Source organism: Oncorhynchus mykiss, chromosome 29, assembly GCF_057628025.1.
Source record: "Oncorhynchus mykiss isolate SJ-2025 chromosome 29, ASM5762802v1, whole genome shotgun sequence".
Lineage (NCBI taxonomy): Eukaryota > Metazoa > Chordata > Actinopteri > Salmoniformes > Salmonidae > Oncorhynchus > Oncorhynchus mykiss.
The window spans coordinates 38,615,351-38,641,628 of NC_143050.1; the positions used below are offsets into that span (position 1 = coordinate 38,615,351).

Consider the following 26,278-nt stretch of genomic DNA (forward strand, 5'->3'; position numbering starts at 1 on the left):
ACCAAGGACTGTGGGCTCTCCTTCTCTGTGGCCGACGTGAGTAAGACATTTAAGCGCGTTAACCCTTGCAAGGCTGCCGGCCCAGACGGCATCCCTAGCCACGTCCTGGTCTGCTCATGCAAAGGTAACTGGACTAAATGACTATCACCCCGTAACACTCACTTCTGTCATCATGAAGTGCCCTGAGAGGCTAGTTAAGGATCATATCACCTCTACCTTACATGACACCCTAGACCCACTTGAATTTGCTTACCGCCCCAAATAGATCCACACATTGCACACTGCCCTGTCCCCTCTGGACTAGATGAATACCTATGTAAGAATGCAGTTCATTGTCTATAGCTCCGTATTCAACACCATAGTACAGGCTCATCATTAAGTTCGGGGCCCTGGGTCTGAACACCGTCCTGGACTTCCTGACTGGCCGCCCCCAGGTGATGAAGGTAGGAAACAACACCTCCACTTCGCTCCTGTACTCCCTGTTCACCCATGACTACGTGGTCACGCACGCCTCCAATTCAATCATCAAGTTTGCGGACGACACGACAGTAGTAGGCCTGATTACCAACAATGACGAGACAGCCTACAAACTTTTACAGATGTAAAAACTGCACCACTCACAACCAGGGCTCTCTAGACGGTGGTGCGGTCTGCTCAACAGATCACAGGGGGCAAACTACCTGCCCTCCATGACACTTATAGCACCCATTGTCACAGGAAGGCCAAAAAAGATCATCAAGGACATCAACCACCTGAGCCACGGCCTGTTCACCCCGCTATCAATCAGGCAAGGTCAGTAGAGTTGCATCAAAGCTGGGACCTAGAGACTGAAAAACAGCTTCTATCTCAAGGCCATCAGACTGTTAAATAGCCACTCAGTTATACAACCCTGTCCCTTAGAGGCTGCTGCCCTATATACATAGACTTGGAATCACTGGCCACTTTAATAATGGAACACTAGTCACTTTCTTAATGTTTACATACTGCTTTACTCATCTCATATGTATTTACTGTATTCTATTCTACTGTATTTTAGTCAATGCCACTCCGACATTGCTCAATTTAACGTTTATATATTTCTTAAATCTTTTACTTTTAGATTTGTGTTTATTGTTGTGAATTGTTAGATACTACTACACAAGCATTTCGCTACACCCGCAATAACATCTGCTAAATATCTGCTAAATATCAATTAGTATTTGGTAGCATTGCCTTTAAATTGTTTAACTTGGTTCAAACGTTTCGGGTAGTCTTCCACAATCTTCCCACAATAAGTTGGGTGAATTTTGGCCCATTCCTCCTGACAGAGCTGGTGTAACTGAGTCAGGTTTGTAGGCTTTCTTGCTTGCACACGCTATTTCCGTTCTGCCCAGGGCTTTGTGATGACCACTCCAATACCTTGACTTTGTTGTCGTTAAGCCATTTTGCCACAACTTTGGAAGTATGCTTGGGGTCATTGTCCATTTGGAAGACCCATTTGCGACCAAGCTTTAACTTCCTAACGGATGTTTTGAGATGTTGCTTCAATATATCCACATCATTTTCCACCCTCATGATGCCAATCTATTTTGTGAAGTGCACTAGTCCCTCCTGCAGCAAAGCACCCCCACAACATGATGCTGCCACCCTCGTGCTTCACAGTTGGGATGGTGTTCTTCGGCTTGCAAGCTTCCCTCTTTTTCTTCCAAACATAACGATGGTCATTATGGCCAAACAGTTCTATTTTTGTTTCATCAGACCAGAGGACATTTCTCCAAAAAGTATAATCTTTGTCCCCATGTGCAGTTGCAAACCGTAGTCTGGCTTTTTTTTATGGTGGTTTCTTCCTTGCCGAGTGGCCTTTCAGGTTATGTCGATATCGGACTTGTTTTACTGTGGATATAGATACTTTTGTACCCGTTTCCTCCAGCATATTCACAAGGTCCTTTGCTGCTGTTCTGGGATTGATTTGCACTTTTTGCACCAAAGTACTTTCATCTCTAGGAGACAGAACACGTCTCCTTCCTGAGCAGTATGACGTCTGTGTGGTTCCATGGTGTTTATACTTGCGTACTATTGTTTGTACAGATAAACGTGGCACCTTCAGGCGTTTGGAAATTGCTCCCAAGGATGAACCAGACTTGTGTAGGTTTACACCTTTTTTTTCTGGGGTCTTGGCTGATTTCTTTTGATTTTCCGATGATGTCAAGCATAGATGCTCTGAGTTTGAAGGTAGGCCTTGAAATGCATCCACAGGTACACCTACAATTGACTCAAATGATGTCAATTAGCCTATCAGAAGCTTCTAAAGCCATGACATCATTTTCAGAAATTTTCAAAGCTGTTTGAAGACAGTGAACTTAGTGTATGTAAACTTCTTACCCACTGGAATTGTGATACAGTGAATTATAAGTGAAATAATCTGTCTGTAAACAGTTGTTTGAAAAATGACCTATGTCATGCACAAAGTAGATGGCCTAACTGTCTTGCCAAAACTAGTTTGTTATCAAGAAATTTGTAGAGTGGTTGAAAAACTAGTTTTCGTGACTCCAACCTAAGTGTATGTAAACTTCCGACTTCAACTGTAGATACTGTAACCTCTGCATTGAAGAGTGTAAATGACATGGGTGCGTCCCAGTAATATTTCATTGCACCTGAAGTTTACACTCGTTCACTACTTCCCACCAATCGAAATAGGATTGGATTGGTGGAGGCATGTTCACTTCCCTTCACTGAAAAGGAATGACTAGGTGCACACGTGGGAGGAAGGAGCGATAATTGAGATGTAGCCACGATGGTTAAATGCTGTGAATCTGATACCATGTTAGACCTGTTTCTCTGATGGGCTCTCAGACTCAGTTTCTCCCCTCTTCCTCTCTCCTCAGGAGTACATGGAAGACCAGAAATACCGGGATGAGGAGGACCTCCCAGAAAAACTAGATTCCTTTAAAAGTAAGTCATTCTGCCAGGAAAGACCTTCCCGGCCTGGAATGTCAGATGTATCACTGTCCCAATTTTGGTCTGAATCAAAGAGGGGTGTGAGTAAGTTGTGTCTGTGGGTTTCCTGTGTGGGTGTGTGTGTGCCATATGTCAATGTGTTTGTATTTTGTGTCTTTTTTTAGTGTGCCTGTGTGTTCTGACCTGATTTCTAAGGGTTGTGAGGCCAGGTGGTTCCACAGTGGTCCAGACAGCAGGAATGTGGCTGCTCCTCCTCTCCTCTGGTTGTTATTGTAATTCTAGGGCTCTGCGGGAACAGGTGGTTTTAGAGAGTAGAATGACACTGAAACCAGGACCAGATTAGTCCCCCCAGCAGCAGCACCTTGTTAAAAAAAAAATCCTGGGCAAAACCCTGGTGTGTGTCATCATTCACGGACAGGTCTGGTCTGAGTGTGAGAGTTGCAGTGGTGTTCTGTGTGTGTATTTTACTTGCAAATCCTGAGATTATAAACATAGGCTTATCGCAGAGGAGGCTGGTGGGATGAACTACAGGAGGACGGGCTCATTTTAATTAGAGGTCGACCGATTAATCGGAATGGCCGATTAATTAGGGCCGATTTCAAGTTTTCATAACGATCGTAAATCGGTATTTTTGGATGCCGGTTTTCAATTAAGAAAATAATTTTTTTAACACCATTATTTAACTAGGCAAGTCAGTTAAGAACATTCTTATTTTCAATGACAGCCTAGGAATGGTAGGTTAACTGCCTTGTTCAGGGGCAGAATGACAGATTTGTACCATGTCAGCTCGGGGATTCAATCTTGCAACCTTAGTTAACTAGTCCAACACTCTAACCACCTGCCTCACGAGGAGCCTGCCTGTTACGCGAATGCAGTAACCCAGGGTAAGTTGCTAGCTAGCATTAAACTTATCTTTATAAAAATCAATCAATCATAATCACTAGTTAACTACACATGGTTGATGATATTACTAGTTTATCTAGCGTGTCCTGCGTTGCATATAATCGATGCGGTGCTTATTTGCGAAAAAGGACTGTCGTTGCTCCCATGTGTACCTAACCATAAACATCAATGCCTTTCTTAAAATCAATACATAGAAGTATATATTTTTAAACCTGCATATTTAGCTAAAAGAAATCCAGGTTAGCAGGCAATATTAACCAGGTGAAATTGTGTCACTCCTCTTGCGTTCATTGCACGCAGAGTCAGGGTACATGCAACAGTTTGGGCCGCCTAATTTGCCAGAATTTTACGTAATTATGACATAACATTGAAGGTTGTGCAATGTAACAGGAATATTTAGACTTATGGATGCCTCCCCTTAGATAAAATACGGAACGGTTCCGTATTTCACTGAAAGAATAGTTTCCGGATTCGACCATATTAATGAGCTAAGCTAATTATGTTATAATTAAGTATATGATTTGATAGAGCAGTCTGACTGAGCGCTGGTAGGCACCAGCAGGCTCGTAAGCATTCATTCAAACAGTACTTTCGTGCGTTTTGCCAGCAGCTCTTTGCAATGCTTCAAGCATTGAGCTGTTTATGACTTCAAGCCTATCAACTCCCGAGATTAGGCTGGTGTAACCGATGTGAAATGGTTAACTAGTTTTTATTTTTTTATTTTTTTTATTTCACCTTTATTTAACCAGGTAGGCTAGTTGAGAACAAGTTCTCATTTGCAACTGCGACCTGGCCAAGATAAGGCATAGCAGTGTGAACAGACAACACAGAGTTACACATGGAGTAAACAATTAACAAGTCAATAACACAGTAGAAAAAAGGGGAGTCTATATATACATTGTGTGCAAAAGGCATGAGAAGGTAGGCAAATAATTACAATTATGCAGATTAACACTGGAGTGATAAATGATCAGATGGTTATGTACAGGTAGAGATATTGGTGTGCAAAAGAGCAGAAAAATAAATAAATAAAAACAGTATGGGGATGAGGTAGGTGAAAATGGGTGGGCTATTTACCAATAGACTATGTACAGCTGCAGCGATCGGTTAGCTGCTCAGATAGCAGATGTTTGAAGTTGGTGAGGGAGATAAAAGTGTCCAACTTCAGCGATTTTTGCAATTCGTTCCAGTCACAGGCAGCAGAGAACTGGAACGAAAGGCGGCCAAATGAGGTGTTGGCTTTAGGGATGATCAGTGAGCTACACCTGCTGGAGCGCGTGCTACGGATGGGTGTTGCCATCGTAACCAGTGAACTGAGATAAGGCGGAGCTTTACCTAGCATGGACTTGTAGATGACCTGGAGCCAGTGGGTCTGGTGACGAATATGTAGCGAGGGCCAGCCGACTAGAGCATACAAGTCGCAGTGGTGGGTGGTATAAGGTGCTTTAGTGACAAAACGGATGGCACTGTGATAAACTGCATCCAGTTTGCTGAGTAGAGTGTTGGAAGCAATTTTGTAGATGACATCGCCGAAGTCGAGGATCGGTAGGTTAGTCAGTTTTACTAGGGTAAGTTTGGCGGCGTGAGTGAAGGAGGCTTTGTTGCGGAATAGAAAGCCGACTCTTGATTTGATTTTCGATTGGAGATGTTTGATATGGGTCTGGAAGGAGAGTTTAGAGTCTAGCCAGACACCTAGGTACTTATAGATGTCCACATATTCAAGGTCGGAACCATCCAGGGTGGTGATGCTGGTCAGGCGTGCGGGTGCAGGCAGCGAACGGTTGAAAAGCATGCATTTGGTTTTACTAGCGTTTAAGAGCAGTTGGAGGCCACGGAAGGAGTGCTGTATGGCATTGAAGCTCGTTTGGAGGTTAGATAGCACAGTGTCCAAGGACGGGCCGGAAGTATATAGAATGGTGTCATCTGCGTAGAGGTGGATCAGGGAATCGCCCGCAGCATGAGAAACATCATTGATATATACAGAGAAAAGAGTCGGCCTGAGAATTGAACCCTGTGGCACCCCCATAGAGACTGCCAGAGGACCGGACAGCATGCCCTCCGATTTGACACACTGAACTCTGTCTGCAAAGTAATTGGTGAACCAGGCAAGGCAGTCATCCGAAAAACCGAGGCTACTGAGTCTGCCGATAAGAATACGGCGATTGACAGAGTCGAAAGCCTTGGCTAAGGTCTATGAAGACGGCTGCACAGTACTGTCTTTTATCGATGGCGGTTATGATATCGTTTAGTACCTTGAGCGTGGCTGAGGTACACCCGTGACCGGCTCGGAAACCAGATTGCACAGCGGAGAAGGTACGGTGGGATTCAAGATGGTCAGTGACCTGTTTGTTGACTTGGCTTTCGAAGACCTTAGATAGGCAGGGCAGGATGGATATAGGTCTGTAACAGTTTGGGTCCAGGGTGTCGCCCCCTTTGAAGAGGGGGATGACTGCGGCAGCTTTCCAATCCTTGGGGATCTCAGACGATATGAAAGAGAGGTTGAACAGGCTGGTAATAGGGGTTGCGACAATGGCGGCGGATAGTTAGGGGGGTGCGCGCTAATAGCGTTTCAAACGTCACTCGCTCTGAGACTTGGAGTAGTTGTTCCCCTTGCTCTGCATGGGTAACGCTGCTTCGAGGGTGGCTGTTGTCGATGTGTTCCTGGTTCGAGCCCAGGTATGGGCGAGGAGAGGGACGGAAGCTATACTGTTACACTGGCAATACTAAAGTGCCTATAAGAACATCCAATAGTCAAAGGTATATGAAATACAAATGGTATAGAGAGAAATAGTCCTATAATAACTACGACCTAAAACTTCTTAAGTGGGAATATTGAAGACTCCTGTTAAAAGGAACCACCAGCTTTTATTTGTTCTGAGCAAGGAACTTAAACGTTAGCTTTCTTACATGGCACGTATTGCACTTTTACTTTCTTCTCCAACACTTTGTTTTTGCATTATTTAAACCAAATTGAACATGTTTCATTATTTATTTGAGGCTAAATTGATTTTATTGATGTATTATATTAAGTTAAAATAGGTGTTCATTCAGTATTATTGTCATTATTACAAATAAATGTAAAAAAAAACGGCAGATTAATCGGTATCGGCTTTTTTTTAATCCTCCAATTATCGGTATCGGCGTAAGTCATAATCGGTCGACCTCTAATTGTAATGGCTGGAATGGAATAAATGGAATGGTATCGAACACATCAAGCACATTGAAACAACATGTTTGTCTCCGTTCCATCGATTCCATTCAAGTCATTACAATGAGCCCGTCCTCCTTTAGCTCCTCCCACCAGCCTCCTCTGGCCTATAGGATAACTAGATAGAGCCCTGGTGCTGTCTTTATTTCTCATAACAGCAAATGCTTGAAGGTATTGTTCCCGTTCGAGAGCGGGTGAGAATGAGCAAAGAGCAAGGACACAAGCCGTTATTGTTTTGGGAAAGAACGACAGGAGGCTTTCATGTAGCGTCCCACACTGTCTCAGCTGAGGCCTCAAGCCAACAGCCCCACGCCCCAGAGGCTCCAGGGGTTGATGTGTGTATCGCACAAATATGTCTGTCAGAGCAAACTCCTAACCATGGTGAAAAGAGAGGGGGGGAAGGAGAGAGCGAGACAATGTGTGATTGTCCGTCCTTGCCCTTTATGCTCACAGCGAAGGCCTGATGGAAATAGAAGGGAGCACGGAATATGGGAAGAGGAGGAAGAGAGAGAGGGCCTCCAAGATATTTCACTCACTTTGAAGACATGAGGAATATTGGAGAGGAGGAAGAAGCCACTTGTGTTGTTGAGACTATCAGTGTGTGGACGGATGGATGGTTGATTGACAGAGCGCTTCAGGACAAGAGGCCCACTCACAGAGCAGTGTGTAGGTTGGAGGCGGAAGAGGGGCCCTCTCCTCAGAGTTCACAAACAGGGTCAGCATTGTCCCCCGGCTGCCCCCTCATCCCTCCCTACACGGTGACAAAGTTCCACAACTCAAGGCCTCACACACAAACACACACACAGAGGCTCCATTGTGACAGGGGAAACAGCTAGGCCTAATCCAGAAATCTGACTAACTACAGAGTTCCAGAGAGAGAGAGTGAGTTCCAGAGAGAGAGAGTGAGTTCCAGAGAGAGAGAGTGAGTTCCAGAGAGAGAGAGTTCCAGAGAGAGAGAGTGAGTTCCAGAGAGAGAGAGTGAGTTCCAGAGAGAGAGAGTGAGTTCCAGAGAGAGAGAGTGAGTTCCAGAGAGAGAGAGTGAGTTCCAGAGAGAGAGTGAGTTCCAGAGAGAGAGAGAGTTCCAGAGAGAGAGAGTTCCAGAGAGAGTTCCACAACGAGACTTGTCATTGGAGAGGCACAGGGCAGTTGGCTACTGACTGATAAAGTATTAGGCTACTGCGTGAACTGTAGGCCAGGCCAAATGAGAGGATCTGTTCATTGCCATGAGGCCAGGACCATCTTTTTTCCTCGTTGGCCTGTCTGACCCTAGCCTTCCATTGCGAGACACACCTGCTATGACCAGCTGTGTGTGGGTGTGGTGTGTGTGTGTGTGTTTTCCCTTCTTCTTGGTCTTCTACCCTCTCCCTAATGCGTTCTGTTTGTGTGTGTTATTAAAGGCCTTACATTTAGACAACTCCACCCTCCTTATTTAGTCTGCTGTGTGTTAACCATGCAAGCTAACCATGCGGTTGTGTGTCGATTTTTGTTTTGCAGACAAATATGCAGAGTTTGACCTGAATGACCAAGGAGAGATCGGTGAGTAGTGGAAACGACAAGCAGCCAGGTGCTCAACGTTGATACACAACTGCGGTGCTTTGTGTGTGTGTGTGTGTGTGATCACTGAGCAGTAGTTTAAGACCTCTGTGTGTTGTAGGTGTGGGATTAACCAGGGGTCTATGAGGGTTTCATGTATCACTATTGCGTCTCACTAGAAAGGTGATACTGTATTTGGCCTGCTGGCCTTGAAAACAGGTGTCAGATAAGGTGTGTGTGTGTGTGTGTGTGTGTGAACCATTCTCCTCCTGTGTGGGTGTCCCCCTGCAGATATGATGGGGATGAAGAGGATGATGGAGAAGCTGGGCGTTCCGAAGACCCACCTGGAGATGAAGAAGATGATCTCCGAGGTGACCGAAGGCATCAGCGACAGCATCAACTACAGAGACTTCGTCAAGATGATGCTGGGCAAGCGCTCGGCCGTCCTCAAACTGTGAGTGCATTGTGTGCTGTGTGTCTCGGGGGGGGGGGGGGGTACGTGTTGGTACGGGTTGGTGTCTGTACGGCATCTCCGGGTGGGTGTGTGACTGACCACGTGCACAACTGCCCACAATGAGACTCCTCCACACGTTCCCCGGAGAGGGAGAAGGAGGGGGAGTTTGAGAAAGAGAGAGTGAGGGTTTTGTGGACAGAAAACAGGAGCTATTATATAGTTAGTAAACTGTTATTCAGAGTTTCTTGGCAGAGGAACAATTGGTTTTGTTGCAATTACAGGGAAATAATTTGGGTCGGGTACTACTAACGGCCGGAGGGGGTTCTGGGGTCAAGTCCAGTCCTATTGTTTCCTGGGTTGGCCATTTGAGTGCCAGAGTAAACTAAACACACATTTGGCTTCATGCACACACACACGCCAGGGTTCCGTTAGCAAAATGTGGCGCCAGACATTTGACCGGCAACATTTTTTATTTCTCAGACATTTGAGAAATGTACAGGACGCATATGCATTGGGTGTGCCAGCTGTATAGGGCATCTACCCACGGTGCTCAGAATGACCGAAATCACATTTGGAATATGATAATTCATATTAACAGAACATGCAAGTCGAGGATGCAACTACGTGCGGCACTTCTTTCCGAATTCTGATGTGCACTTTGAACATTTTACTTTTCTTCAGCCAACAAGACGAATAACGAACAGCAAAATCACTAGCCTATGTCAATCTACTATATAGTGCTCTTATTTACATATCCAAAATGTGCATAGGCTCTTGGGGAACTCGTACACTTGTGTAAGCCTCATGTCAGTGTCCAACCTTAACATGTGATAACAATACAACACAACAGAACAGATGAACCATAATTACATTTACTCACGGGTAGCCAAAAACAACTATCTGAAAACCATGCCCCTACTAAGCCACTCCTCCAGTCTTCTGATATGTCCCATTGGGTCATCTCTCTCAATAACTCAGCATCAATAACTCAGCAATTTTTAAAGACATCAACCCAACTAAGTGACCCAATGCTTGCAACACAGCAGTTGGGTCATCCAAATTGTTAACCTATGGGGGCATAGCCAAGGAAGCTAAAATAATGGCCTGCCCAGCATTTTTATACATGACACTATGTATGATGAGATGTTTAATCAACTCAGGAACCACACCTGTTTGGAAGCACCTGCATTTAATATACAGTACTTTGTATCTCTCATTTACTCCAGTTTTTCCATTATTTTGGTAGTTATCTGTAGGCTGACCAGAGGTTAGGCCTAGTAGTTAATGAATAACTGTGGATGGTTCTGTCTTGTCCCCAGAGTGTTCAGGTCATTGTGATGGGCTTAGCAGGTTTAGCGTGTGAACCACCACACGGTGAGAGGAGAAATCCCTCTCTTTCCTCATGGAGCACAGCCAGCCAATTAGATGATCCTGAGTATTTTAGTGGAACTGTGGTGTGACTGCCTGACGGCTGACTGTGGCTCGCTACATTGTCATAATGGAATCTACAGGCATACTTACCAAGGCTAAGTGCAGAATCACTGATCTACAAATCATCATGCATCCCAAATAACTACTCATTACATGATTTAAGATGCGCGAATCTGTTCAGGGCCTTGCTCAGGCTGATCCCCTCGAACACGCTGCTACAGTAGCCATTAAAAGCCATCCAGTGAAACCATTGGTAATGTAGTCAGGAACAGAGTGGGAAGTGGTTGCCAGGGACACGTTCACCAGCATTGGAGTTGCTGTGGAGGCGGTTTGGCCTCCATTGGGATCAACACTCCTTATGAGCTTATAGGAGCTTTGCTGAGGTTAACCAAAAAAGGAAAGTAAAGACGCCTCGCTCTGAATAGAGGCCGTCAGCTCTCTCTCTTTCTCTCGTTTTCTATACACATTCGCTCCCTTTGTCTATCTCCTTTGTTTTCCCTTAAAACAAACAATCTGTCTTCCTCCTTCATTCTCTCAATGCCTTTCTGGGTATCTCCATCCGTCTATTTTATTCCTCCTTCTCCAGTGTTTCACTTTCAATCTTTCACCTCCCTCCCCCTTTGTCTTTTTATTTGCACTCCTATCGCTCATATTCATATTGTCTCACTCTGTAGTTCTCTCATTCCCTTGTGTGCTTGTCATTCTCTCTATCCCAATCTTGCTCTCACGCTCTCTGTGTTTTCCATTAGTGCCGGCTGTCTGCTAATCAGTCGGTTGCAGGCTCATTTTCATCTGGCTATATTTTACCACTTCATATTAACTAGGCTTCTTTTCATGTAAAGGTTTCGATTCACTAGTCCGTCGAGCCCGCTCCCGCTAGAATGAACGATATGCATCTTCTGACGATCTATTGATAGGACAGTTGCCTGTCCGTCAGTCACAAAGTGAGCGATGACAGGGAAACGCAGCAACGAGGATGAGGCGAAGTGAGAGGTTTCACTCTCACCAAAATCTGTCCAAAATGGGCTTATTTTGGACCTAATCCTGCCTGCCTTTGGGACAACGCCTCCCATTGTTAGGGTGGAGACATGAACATCTCGTCATTTACATTAATGCTGGGCATTATACCGCATTTTACTATATACCAGTATTGGTGCACGGACCGGTTTTGGTTTTTTACTTTCCCTATAACGGTATTTTTTATGTTTGGTTTGTTAAATGTGATACGCCTGTGTAATGTCCATTTGTATAGTTTACTCCACTACTGGAGTCATCCCTTTCCGCTCTCTCTCTCCATGCCACTTTTCACGCAGACCTAGTCCCATCCCCTGTCACTCAAGGAGCACATTTGTTGTTGCTTGACCACGAGACACATTCGTTCAGTCTGCATGGTCAATGCAGCACATACAACAACTTGGATCCACAAGTGTTCTATAATTACAATATTAGTTTGTTTCTTACATCTGCAAACAGTTTGTATTTTCTTAGCAAGTTAAGCTAAATCGGGTTAGCCACTGTTAGCCACTAATGCTAATTGCTAATAGCTGGCTGGCTAGCTAACTAGCTAATAAAAGTACTGAGTCCGAGCAAACGTAACTAGCTAATGCAGCCTGATACCAGTACTGGTGGAGGCCTAAATCAGCAAGTTGTTTGTTCAACAGTATTGTAATATTCATATGTGTAAACATACTGAATTGTAATTGGATGCATTTTACCGCCATATCATACTGTGCTATGATTGGTTAAAACCACCCAAATGGTTAGGTCATGGGCAGTTTGATCCTGGTTGGCGATCTGTGAACATGCCAGTTATAGCTAGCTAATAAAGAGCTACGTTAAGAAATATCCTCTAGTACTGCATTTTATTATTTTGTGCAAAACAAGACATGGTGTCAGAGTAAAAGGTCTTGCAAGATGGATTTTTCTGGAGTTCCTTCACCTCGAATGGACTGGGAGTCTACAAACTTGGCCTAAGTACAAACAGCATGTGGAGCCAATGTTCACGGGTCCTCTGAAGGACAGAGGAGAAGAGGAAAAATGCAGCTACTTGCTCCTCTGGATCGGTGAAATGGGTAAAGATATTTACAACACATGGACACTTACCGTGGCTGAATCAAAGGTACTGAAAACATACTACGATCGTTTTGAAGCATATGTTGTGCCGAAGACAAATACGATTTTCGCTAGGTACAAATTCCATGAGAAAGTACAGGGAGCTAGCGAGTCTTTTGAACAGTTTGTGACAGCTGCGTCTGCTTGTGAAAGACTGTGATTATGCAAACAAGGATGAGATGGTCAGGGACCGTATTGTATTTGGAATACACTCACCGCGAGTGAGAGAGAAACTTATGAATGTTGGGTCTGAGGTAACGCTGGATAAAGCTATCGACATAGCCAGATCTCACGAACTAGCACAGGCTCAGATGAAAACCATTTCACGCAGCAGCACGAGAGCATCACGTGAGCAAGCAGTGCACGCAGTCAGGCAGACATCAAAGCACACCTCTGGTGCACAGAGAGCGCGTTTTAGAACAGAGAGACTTTCAAATGCAAATACAAGTGACATGATGTTGGACTTTTATGTTGTTGACACTAGAGCACCTGCAGTGCTAGGTCTTAAAGCATGTTTAGACATGGACTTCATCAAGCTAGTTTGATCAGTGACAGCACCAGTAGAGGCAGACAATGTACTAGAGGAGTTTGCTGATGTTTTTACAGGAATGTCTCTCTCCGTTCTAAAACGTGCTCTCTGTGCACCGGAGGTGTGCTTTGATGTCTGCCTGACTGCGTGCACTGCTTGTTCACGTTATTCCCAGGGGAATGTACCATTCACCTTGACCCAGACGCAACCCCTGTGGTCTACCCACCGAGAAAGATTCCCCTTGCTCTCCTTGCCCATCTGAAGAAAGAGTTGGAGAGCATCGAGCAATCTGACATAGTCACCAAGGTTACAGAACCGACTGACTGGGTAAACGCGTTAGTGGTGGTGGAGAAACCACGCACAGGCAAGCTCCGAGTATGTCTCAACCCAAGAGACTTGAACAAGGCTATCAAACTCCCCCATTATCCTTTACCGACGCTAGATGGCATCACACACAAGCTAGCGGGAACACACTACTTCAGTGTCATGGACGCTAGATCAGGCTACTGGGCTATCAAGCTCATAGAAGAGTCTTCTAAGCTCACAACATTCAACACACCGTTTGGATGCTACAGGTTCCGTCGCCTGCCTTTTGGGGTTATCGCAGCCCAAGACGAGTTTCAGCGAAAGATCGACAAAGTGTACGAAGGCCTCGATGGAGTTGTGGCAATTGTGGACAACATCCTTGTCTATGGTCAAACCAAAGAGGAGCACGACCGAAACCTAGAGAGAGGAGTCCGGCTCAACCCCGAGAAGAGCACAGTCGGCGCTACAGAGGTCAGCTACTTCGGACATCTTCTCACAGTGACTGGAATCAAGCCAGATCCACAGAAGATCTTAGCCATAAAAGAAATGGAGCCACCAAAGAACCGTGCAGAGCTGGAAACAGTGCTTGGCATGGTCAACTACTTAGCCAAGTTAGCCTCTCCAATGCTAATGCACCCCTGGGTCAACTGCTAAAGCAGTCCAGTGACTTTCTCTGGGACAAGCAACACAACATTGCTTTCCAGAATGTGAAAGACTTGATCACGAGAGAACCAGGACCAATCCTTGCCTTGTGACAAAGAGCTCAGACTCCAAGTGGACGCGTTGATGTATGGACTAGGTGTAGTGCTACTGCAAGAAGGAAAGCCCATCGGCTATGCTTCCAAATCTCTCACAGACTGTGAAATCGACTACGCTCAAATCGAAAAGGAGCTCTACGCCATTCTGTTCGGATGTAAACGTTTCCATCAGTACATATGTGGACGACAAGTCATTGTGGAATCAGACCACAAGCCCCTTGAGTCAATTATGAGGAAACGACTAGCCGCAGCCCCACCAAGGCTACAGAGAATCTTCCTTCAACTACAAAGATGTGACTTCACAATCACTCACCGTCCAGGCAAAGACATCTCTGTCGCAGACACACTCTCCAGGAAGTTTCTTACCTATAAGGACAGCAGTCTCAGTGAAGGCATGGACATGCAAGTGCACACAGTGTACAGCAACTTACCAGTTATTGACACAAAACTGAAGGAGATCCACGCAGAAACAGAAAAGGACACACAACTCACACAGCTGAGGAAAGTCATACAGGATGGATGGCCTGAGGATAGGAGAAAATGCCCTCAGAGCGTCTCAGAATTCTGTAACCATCGTGATGAACTATCACAGATCAGCGGAATACTTTTCAAAGGAGAGAAAATAATTTATTCCTACCAGTCTCAGAGAAGAGATTTTGACAAAGATCCATGCTGGACACATGGGCATGGAAAAGTGCAAACAGAGAGCACGGGACATTTTGTTTTGGCCTGGAGTGTGGAAATTAATAGAGGACATTGTTGGTAAATGCGCCATATGTCTTGAACGACGCCCCTCCAAACACCAAAGAGCCAATGTTACCTCACTGTATCCCAGACCGAACCTGGCAGGTCGTGGAAACCGATCTGTTCATTTGGAACAATGAGGACTACATTGTAACAGTGGATACTTCAAACTCGGCAAGCTTCACAGCACCACATCTGCAGCTGTGATACACAAGCTGAAAGCAGCCTTTGCCAGGCATGGCATTGTAGAGACTTTAATATCTGACAATGGGCCCTGTTACAAATCATACGAGTTTGAATCCTTCACAAAAGCATGGGAGTTTACACACGTCACCACAAGCCCACATTACCCTCAAAGTAATGGACTTGCTGAAAAATCTGTGCAGATTGCTAAATCACTCATGGACAAAGCAAAAGCAGATGAGAGACCCCTACCTCAGTCTCCTTGAATACCGCAACACTCCAGTTGACAACTTCAAATCACCAGCCCAGCTGTTGATGAGCTGTTGATGAGCCGCAGACTTCGCTCAATCCTTCCCAGCACCAACCAGCAGCTGCAACCTGAGGTCATCAGCTACAAGGAAATGCATGAAAAACGTGCAGAGACAACATCAAAAGCGATACTACGACAGGTCAGCTAGATCACTGCCACCACTGATCGACGGAGAGTCAGTTAGAATCCAGGAGCATGGCCTCCGGAAGCCAGCAGTCGTCATCCAGCCAGCTGACACTGAGCGTTCATATCACGTCCGCACCGCAGAAGGAGCGGTGTACCGCCGCAATCGTCGTCACCTACTGAACACAAAAGAACAACACACTGATGAGATGAACTGTTCCCCTGAAAGAGAACGTGATGGACTAAACACACACAGCACAACATACACCATACTTACCTGCAACACCACAAGAACTGTTGACTGACACAGAAGCATGCTCAGCATCATATTGCACAAGGTCAGGAAGAGAGGTCAAGCCCAGAGCTGTCTTAGACCTGTGAAATGTCAAAGGGTGTAGGCGGATCGCTGCCCTAAAAGAATTCCAGACTGTAAACTTCTTATTGAAAGTTCACTTGAAATGCTTTGGTATTGTATTTGTTTGAAGTTGCTGAGAATCCCTTGTTTGAAAAGTAACAGTATGTTGGATTATTGTTTCAGAGTCTATGTTGATTCAGTTGGTGTAGTATGCAATATAAATGGTTACCTACCTTGAGTTCAAACTACAGAGCATGTATTCAAAAGAAACGCTTAGAATATGTAAACATTTTTATTTTGTTTTAAAAGAAGGGGGATGTAATATGTGTAAACATACTGAATTGTAATTGGATGCATTTTACCGCCATACTGTGCTATGATTGGTTACAACCACCCAAATGGTTAGGTCATGGTCAGTTTATCCTGGTTGGCGATACGTGAACATGCCAGTTATAGCTAGCTAATAAAGAGCTACGTTAAGAAATATCCTGTAGTACTACATTTGATTATTTTGTACAAAGTGTGCAAAACGAGACAAGTATCTTATAAATCAAAGAGGAATAGGCGAGGCATGAATATGTTGGCTACATGAATAAAGATTTAATGTAGCCAAAGTTTATAGGGTCCCCTAGGAAAACACGGACCATCACTTTGGTTCCTACCCTGTCACAATTACTCCTCCATGGCATTTTCATTCGTTGTCATGTCAAACAACACTGTATTCAAAGTGCCCACTATTATTTATATTCTAACTATAGAGTTAGAATAAACATTCTATTTCCATGATTCCAAACGTTCAAGTTTTTGATCTAAATCGCAGTTGCAACGTTTGGTTAAAAATAAGGCCTAGTTTAGTGGCCCATATAGTGGCAGTGTGGAAATGATCTAAAATGAGTGCAGGAAATGCACAAATTGATGGAAATGCAGGAAATAATTTTAGGTTGAAGTTGATTTGAACAGTATTAAACAATCAGAATGGAGAAAGACCCATTGAAATAAATGTAGAATATATGTGTTGCCACCCTAGGCTCACGCACTACTCATAACGCAAATGTAGAACTTTTCTTAATCAAAAACTTTAAATACCGTCAAATTTGAAAAATACCATGATATATTTTGGCCATATCGCCCAGCCCTAATTTATATACAGATCTCTGGTAACAGTCCATTTTCTTTACATGGAGGGGGAGAGCATGATGCTCGTGAATTTGTGCGTCCCATGTTGTGTAAATTGTAACGATGAATCGAAATCCACGACTTAGCCTAATTATTGTTTTCGGGCACGTTAATTGATTTTCTTTTGGGTGTTTCACATTGCCAAACACACAGAGTCATGGCGCAAAGTAGGCTATTTACTGTGCGTTGATGATAACTGAACAGCAAGTGTTGACTAGTTTATAAAAGGTGTCGATCTGACTGAAATAAAGTCTTAACTCCCATATCCCTTTGCCATTCATAAATATAATCACGTTGCATGATTTATGTCCGTGGAATCATATTGGGACAAGTATACCTTTCCTAAGATCTCGGGGTTTGCCAGACAGTGACGCTAAAATGAGTGACGTCTCGTCAGTGAAGCCTAACCAATTGCATCCGTGAGAGAGATGTTCATTTGGCTCTCTATTTTGCACAGGTTACTGGTAGGCCTAGGCTGTTATCTGCAGTGCAGATACGTTCTGAAAACATTCGATGAAGATGGTGAATCATTACTGCAGGAACAATGGGCAGTGGAGAACCTTTATTCTGATCCAAAAATGATAATTAGGCCCTCATGGACTCCAGGCATTAAAACGGAATTCAACAATATTCAAAAATGTATTGAATCATCTAAATGTATTGAACATTAATTAATTTGCCCAAGTTTATCTTAAGACATGAAGAGAATGCATCAGTGATTCGTATTTCCTGCAACTTTGTGAATGAGGCCACGAGAATGCCCCTGTGTGTGGCCGTTAGTGATGATCAGGGGCACAACTTTCACTGGGGATGGGGGGGACATGCTGGTTGAGACAATGCCAAGAGTGTGCAAAGCTGTCATCAAGGCAAAGGGTGGCTACTTTGAAGAATATAAAATGTATTTTGATTTGTCTTTTTTGGCTAGAAAATAGTAAATATAAAGAAAAACCCTTGAATGAGTAGGTGTGTCCAAACTTTTGACTGGGTATACAGTTGAAGTCGGAAGTTTACATACACTTAGGTTGGAGTCATTAACTCATTTTTCAACCACTCCACAAATTTCTTGTTAACAAATTATAGTTTTTGCAAGTCAGTTAGGACATCTACTTTGTGCATGACACAAGTAATTGTTCCAACAATTGTTTACAGACAGATTATTTCACTTATAATTCACTGTATCACAATTCCAGTGGGTCAGAAGTTTACATGCATACACTAAGTTGACTGTGCCTTTAAACAGCTTGGAAAATTCCAGAAAATTATGTAATGGCTTTAGAAGCTTCTGATAGGCTAATTGACATCATTTGAGTAAATTGTAGGTGTACCTGTGGATGTATTTCAAGGCCTACCTTCAAACTCAGTGCCTCTTTGCTTGACATCATGGGAAAATCAAAAGGCATCAGCCAAGACCTCAGGGGGGGGGAAATTGGTTCATCCTTGGGAGCAATTTCCAAACGCCTGAAGGTACCACATTCATCTGTACAAACAATAGTACGCAAGTATAAACATCATGGGACCACGCAGCCGTCATACTGCTCAGGAAGGAGACTCGTTCTGTCTCCTAGAGATGAAAGTACTTTGGTGCGAAAAGTGCAAATCAATCCCAGAACAACAGCAAAGGACCTTGTGAAGATGCTGGAGGAAACAGGTACAAAAGTATCTATATCCACAGTAAAACGAGTCCTATATCGACATAACCTGAAAGGCCACTCAGCAAGGAAGAAGCCACTGCTCCAAAACCTCCATAAAAAAGCCAGACTACGGTTTGCAACTGCACCTGGGGACAAAGATCATGCTTTCTGGAGAAATGTCTGATGAAACACAAATAGAACTGTTTGGCCATAATGACCATTGCTATGTTTGGAGGAAAAAGGGGGAGGCTTGCAAGCCGAAGAACACCATGCCAACCGTGAAGCACGGGGGTGGCAGCATCATGTTGTGGGGGTTCTTTGCTGCAGGAGGGCCTAGTGCACTTCACAAAATAGATGGCATCATGAGGGTGGAAAATTATGTGGATATATTGAAGCAACATCTCAAGACATCCGTTAGGAAGTTAAAGCTTGGTCCCAAATGGGTCTTCCAAATGGACAAAGACCCCAAGCATACTTCCAAAGTTGTGGCAAAATGGCTTAAGGACAACAAAGTCAAGGTATTGGAGTGGCCATCACAACCTCAATCCCATAGAAAATTTGTGGGCAGACCTGAAAAGGAATGTGCGTGCAAGGTCTACAAACCTGACTCGGTTACACCAGTTTGTCAGGAGGAATGGGCAAAATTCCCCCAACTTATTGTGGGAAGCTTGTGGAATGCTACCCGAAACGTTTTACCCAAGCTTAACAATTTAAAGGTAATGCTACCAAATACTAATTGAGTGTATGTAAACTTCTGACCCACTGGAAATGTGATGAAAGAAATAAAAGCTGAAATAAATCATTCTCTCTACTATTATTGTGACATTTCACATTCTTAAAATAAAGTGGGGAACCTAACTGGCCTAAAACAGGAAATCTATACTAGGATTAAATGTCAGTAATTATGAAAAACTGAGTTTAAATGTATTTGGCTAAGGTGCATGTGAACTTCAGACTTCAACTGTGTGTGTGTGTGTGTGTGTGTGTGTGTGTGTGTGTATGTCACGTTCTGACCTTAGTTCCTTTGTTATGTCTTTTGTTTTAGTATGGTCAGGGCGTGAGTTGGGTGGGTTGTCTGTTCGTTTTTCTATAATTTGGGATTTCTGTGTTCAGCCTAATATGGTTCTCAATCAGAGGCAGCTGTCAATCGTTGTCCCTGATTGAGAATCATACTTAGGTAGCCTGGTTTCACTTTTGAGTTGTGGGTGTTTGTCTTCCGTGTCAGTGTTTGTTACCACACTGGACTGTTTCGTTTATTCACGTTTATTGTTTTGTTCCAGTGTTCTGTTGTGTTTTGATTAAACATTATGGACACTTACCTCGCTGCGCATTGGTCCTCCGATCCTTCTCGCTACTCCTCCTCAGAAGAGGAGGACGAGATCTGTTACACTATATATAATATATACAGTGCCTTGCGAAAGTATTCGGCCCCCTTGAACTTTGCGACCTTTTGACACATTTCAGGCTTCAAACATAAAGATATAAAATTTTATTTTTTTGTGAAGAATCAACAACAAGTGGGACACAATCATGAAGTGGAACAACATTTATTGGATATTTCAAACTTTTTTAACAAATCAAAAACTGAAAAATTGGGCGTGCAAAATTATTCAGCCCCTTTACTTTCAGTGCAGCAAACTCTCTCCAAAAGTTCAATGAGGATCTCTGAATGATCCAATGTTGACCTAAATGACTAATGATGATAAATACAATCCACCTGTGTGTAATCAAGTCTCCGTATGAATGCACCTGCACTGTGATAGTCTCAGAGGTCCGTTAAAAGCGCAGAGAGCATCATGAAGAACAAGGAACACACCAGGCAGGTCCGAGATACTGTTGTGAAGAAGTTTAAAGCCGGATTTGGATACAAAAAGATTTCCCAAGCTTTAAACATCCCAAGGAGCACTGTGCAAGCGATAATATTGAAATGGAAGGAGTATCAGACCACTGCAAATCTACCAAGACCTGGCCGTCCCTCTAAACTTTCAGCTCATACAAGGAGAAGACTGATCAGAGGTGCAGCCAAGAGGCCCATGATCACTCTGGATGAACTGCAGAGATCTACAGCTGAGGTGGGAGACTCTGTCCATAGGACAACAATCAGTCGTATATTGCACAAATCTGGCCTTTATGGAAGAGTGGCAAGAAAGCCATTTCTTAAAGATATCCATAAAAAGTGTTGTTTAAAGTTTGCCACAAGCCACCTGGGAGACACACCAAACATGTGGAAGAAGGTGCTCTGGTCAGATGAAACCAAAATTGAACTTTCTGGCAACAATGCAAAACGTTATGTTTGGCGTAAAAGCAACACAGCTGAACACACCATCCCCACTGTCAAACATGGTGGTGGCAGCATCATGGTTTGGGCCTGCTTTTCTTCAGCAGGGACAGGGAAGATGGTTAAAATTGATGGGAAGATGGATGGAGCCAAATACAGGACCATTCTGGAAGAAAACCTGATGGAGTCTGCAAAAGACCTGAGACTGGGACGGAGATTTGTCTTCCAACAAGACAATGATCCAAAACATAAAGCAAAATCTACAATGGAATGGTTCAAAAATAAACATATCCAGGTGTTAGAATGGCCAAGTCAAAGTCCAGACCTGAATCCAATCGAGAATCTGTGGAAAGAACTGAAAACTACTGTTCACAAATGCTCTCCATCCAACCTCACTGAGCTCGAGCTGTTTTGCAAGGAGGAATGGGAAAAAATTTCAGTCTCTCGATGTGCAAAACTGATAGACATACCCCAAGCGACTTACAGCTGTAATCGCAGCAAAAGGTGGCGCTACAAAGTATTAACTTAAGGGGGCTGAATAATTTTGCACGCCCAGTCTTTCAGTTTTTGATTTGTTAAAAAAGTTTGAAATATCCAATAAATGTTGTTCCACTTCATGATTGTGTCCCACTTGTTGTTGATTCTTCACAAAAAAATACAGTTTTATATCTTTATGTTTGAAGCCTGAAATGTGGCAAAAGGTTGCAAAGTTAAAGGGGGCCGAATACTTTCGCAAGGCACTGTATGTATATATAAATATTACAGCCTGAAACTGGGAGAAACGAAAACCTGGAAAAACAAAACCTTTAATAAATGTGTCTGTTTTTTAATAAAATACATAATTTGAAGAATAAACACTGTTGCAATAGATTTTTCCAATCTGGGAAGTGAACTCGATTAAAGTATTCCAATAATTTTACTGTGCATTTCAGATGGAATCAAGGCATTAGGATGGACACAAATATACCTCTTTCTGCAAATACATTTGAACTACTTCTCCGATTTGGCCGGCTACTCTATGTACTGTACTTGTGGAAGCACTGTCTTTCCCTCCCTCTCTCTCCCTACTCCATATCTATTTAGATCAGTGTGTCCTTGTTGGGGGCATAAGCCCCCTGTTAAACTCAGCAGGGCGTCCTGTTTTGATCACCCCCTCTGGCCTGACTGCTCATTAGGGACTGTGTCATTAGTGACTGTCGTTAGGGACTCTCGTTAGTGTGGGACACTGAATGGACACGGCACTGCAGCCATCTTAAATCCTGCCCAGCTCTCAGTTCCCAGGCACTGGGAATAGAATAGAGGCAGTCTTGGGAGGGTTGCCAAACATGTTCCCCAAACCCCATCCCTTGGTGCATGGCCCAAATCCTGCTATAGCATACACATGTGAACGTACTCTCTCTCTCTCCCGGTCTCGCAATCATGCACTCACTCTAGGGCTGTCTCCGACTAAAATAAATCTTTGTCGACTGTTCTTTCAACCAAACAATTGGTCAACATTTTTAAACGTGTATTTTTCCATATATAGACACACCCTATGTTTGAATAAAATCAGCTATATGTAGGCTACTGAGCTTGCTGATGCTTTAAGCACTGCGATTAAAAGTTAAGACACACAAATTACTAAAGAGGTCAATAGAGCCAAACCAGAAGAAAAAACCCTATTCTGGCTCAACGCCATTGGACTCTGGGAGCAGTGGAAACGCATTCTCTGGAATGATGAATCGCGCTTCACCATCTGACAGTCTGATGGACGAATCTGTGTTTGACGGATGCCAGGATAACTCTACCTGCCCAAATGTAAAGTTTTATGGAGGAGGAATAATGGTCTGGGGCTGTTTTAATGGTTTGGGCTAGGCCACTTAGTTCCAATGATGGGAAATCTTAATGCTACAGCATTACAATGACATTCTAGATAACTCTGTGCTTCCAACTTTATGGCAACAGTTTGGGGAAGGCCCTTTCCTGTTCCAGCATTACAATGCCCCTGTGCACAAAGCGAAGTCCATACAGAATGAATTGTTGAGATCAGTGTGGAAGAACTTGACTGGTCTGCACAGAGCCCTGACCTCAACTCCATCGAACACCTTTGGGATGAATTGGAACGCCGACTGCCAACCAGGCCTAATCGCCGAACATAAGTGACCAACCTCACTAATGCTCTTGTGGCTGAATGGAAGCAAGTCCCCGCAGCAATGTTCCAACATCTAGTTGATAGCCTAAAAAATCCTCTACTTTTTATGTTCTACAGCTGGACACCCCCAATGACCTTGTTGTTCAATGTACTTATAGAGTTTAATTACAAAACGCTATATATATTCATTTTCAGGATGTTGGAAATTAGTTATTGTATTAAAGAAATGAGAGAGATTTGGTGTAGTTTTCCCACTCTGATCATGGCATGGGGTTGTTCAATCACAGACCAATCTATCTCTTAATGGTTTTATTTAGACAAATAATCTTTTTTTTTAGCAAAATGCTATATATCCACCTCACTCTCATAGTAATAAGTAGTACTGCTAGGTTTTACACAGTCAAATGTAATAAATAACTACTGTTACGAATCCCTTTTGGCCCGACAGTCTAGGGGGGATGGTAATGAGACCCGTAACATAACTCATGCAATTTATAATAGTGACAAAGTAAAAGTGAGAACGAAATAACCACGACTACTGAAATCTACCGTCAAACTCAGGGTTTATTGGAAAACACACGGTAATAGGGGGGAGCAGGAAAAGGGGCTGAGCTGGACCCAAGGAAAGAAATAATAAGTATTCAAAAACACCCCTAAACGAGACTAGCCTACTTTAACAACAGCTAACTAACTAACCAAAAATACAGTGGGTGGTCCACCCAGTTCTAACTAGTGTATTTAACAAAGTTTACCTACGGGTAGTGTATGCCCATGGGCGACTTGTCTTGGTTCCCCCTTTTCCCACCAGCAAACAAACAAACACCATAACCAAAAACAATCCTCACAGGTGATGACAAAGTACTGTGGAGGTGCTCAAACAACAGAGAGGTCAATACACAAAGAGAGAGTGAAACAGAGAGACCTACAGACATGGCATTTACAGAGAGATTGAGCTCCATAGCAAACAACTGACAGGGTTTTTAAACAAAGGGAAAGGAACAGTGATTGGGTAGGAAACAGGAGGGTGTGTCTTCTGATTGATGATTGGTGACTGATTGGGGAGTGATGATTTTCACCTGTGAGGGGAGAAGGAGAGAAAAGAAACACACACAGGATACACACACAGGATACTTGTATCCGTAACACTACGTTTGTAATAAAGAAATGTACAAAAATATAAAAAATGTAAATAAAAAAAAAAAAAGTATTATTCAATAGAGCAATATGAAATCTGTATTTTAATCATTCATTAGATGTTCTTATCCAGAGAGACTTACAGTATGGGCATTCATCTTAAGATGACTAGGTGAGACAACCACATATCATAGTCAAATTTCCAGGATACGAACAAAACAACAAACATTTTCATACACCGCTAAAATCTATGAATGAATGGATTTTACACACATGAGGGTACCCATAAGCAATCATTTCTGTTGAAAAAACACATGTGAAAAATTGGTGGATTTAGAGTTTTGGAAATAAACTCTTCACTTAGAAAAGCACCTACCGTATTCACACCTGTCACGTGTGCTACCTCTCCAGCCTCTAGGTCACCACGCTGCTCATTATGATGCGCAGCAGCGTAGCCTAGTGGTTAGAGTGTTGGATTAGTAACCGAAAGGTTGCAAGTTCAAATCCCCAAGCTGACAAAGTACAAATCTATCGTTTTGAAAGGCAGTTAACCCACTGTTCCTAGGTGGGAAAATAGGAATTTGTTTTTAACTGACTTGCATAGTAAAATAAAATTCTAAAAATATTTATATTCATGAAATCACAAGTGCAATATAGGAAAACACAGCTTAGCCTTCTGTCGTGTCAGATTTTGAAATTATGCTTTACAGTGAAAGAAATCCAAGCGTTTGTAAGTTTATCGATCGCACGATAAAAAATTAAGTACACTTAGCATCAGGTAGCTCGGTCACGAAAATCAGAAAAGCAATCAAATGAATTGTTTACCTTTGATGATCTTCGGATGTTTTCACTCACGAGACTCCCAGTTACACAATAAATGTTCCTTTTGTTCCATAAAGATTATTTTTATATCCAAAACATCTCTGTTTGTTTGGCACGTTATGTTCAGAAATCCACAGGAAAGAGCGGTCACGGCAACGCAGACTAATTCCAAATAGTTTCCGTAATGTCCACAGAAACATGTCAAACGTTTTTTTATAATCAATCCTCAGGTTGTTTTTAAAATATATAATCGATAATATATCAACCGCAACGGTCTTGTTCAGTAGGAGAGGGAATGGCAATGGCTGCCCAAACTCTGTTGCGCGAGCAAAACTCGTGCGAACACTTGACACAATGTTATCGTTCTGGCTCATTTTTCAAAATAAAAGCCTGAAACTGTCTGAATACTGTGTTGACACCTTGAGGAAGCAATAGGAAAAGGAATCTGGTTGATATCCCTTTAAATGGAGCAAAGGGAGGCTATGGACATGGAGTTTTCAAAATAGAAGCCACTTCCTGGTTTGATTTTCCTCAGGGTTTCGCCTTCAATATCAGTTCTGTTATACTCACAGACAATATTTTGACAGTTTTTGAAACTTTTGAGTGTTTTCTATCCAATACTACTAATAATATGCATATATTAGCAACTGAGACTGAGGAGCTGGCTGTTTACAATGGGCACCTTTTCATCCAAGCTACTCAATATTGTCCCTGCAGCCATAAGAAGTTAACCTAATAAAAACAGTTACGTAGGAATGGTGTTTGTGCAGTAGGCCTAATACATTATCACAGCATATTGGCTATATACCTGGCCTGACAATATCGTTCTTCTCAGATCATATTACACTGAACAAAAAATATAAATGCAACATGTAATGTGTTGGTCCCATGTTTCTTGAGCTGAATATAAGATTCCAGAAATGTTCCAAAAAGCTTTTTTCCTTCAAATTTTGTGCACAAATTAGTTTACATCCCTGTTAGTGAGCATTTCTCCTTTGCCAAGATAATCCATCCACCTGACAGGTGTGGCATATCAAGAAGCTGATTAAACAACATGATCATTACACAGGTGCACCTTGTGCGGCCATTTTAAAATGTGCAGTTTTGTCACGGAACACAATGCCACAGATGTCTCAAGTTTTGAGGAAGCATGCAATTGGCATGCTAACTACAGGAGCTGTTGCCAGATCATTTTATGTTAATTTCTCTACCGTAAGCTG

The 26,278-nt window shown here is 43.1% G+C and overlaps 1 protein-coding gene across 1 annotated transcript in view; it reads left to right on the forward strand.

Moving 5' to 3' along the window:
• Window positions 1–26,278, forward strand: part of aif1l (allograft inflammatory factor 1 like) — a 45,860-nt gene that overhangs the window by 13,371 nt on the left and 6,211 nt on the right. The window contains exons 3-5 of the mRNA XM_036967797.2: window positions 2,865–2,931; window positions 8,543–8,584; window positions 8,873–9,035. Coding sequence (XP_036823692.1) covers window positions 2,865–2,931; window positions 8,543–8,584; window positions 8,873–9,035 — 272 coding nt within the window. The remainder of the gene's footprint in view (window positions 1–2,864; window positions 2,932–8,542; window positions 8,585–8,872; window positions 9,036–26,278) is intronic.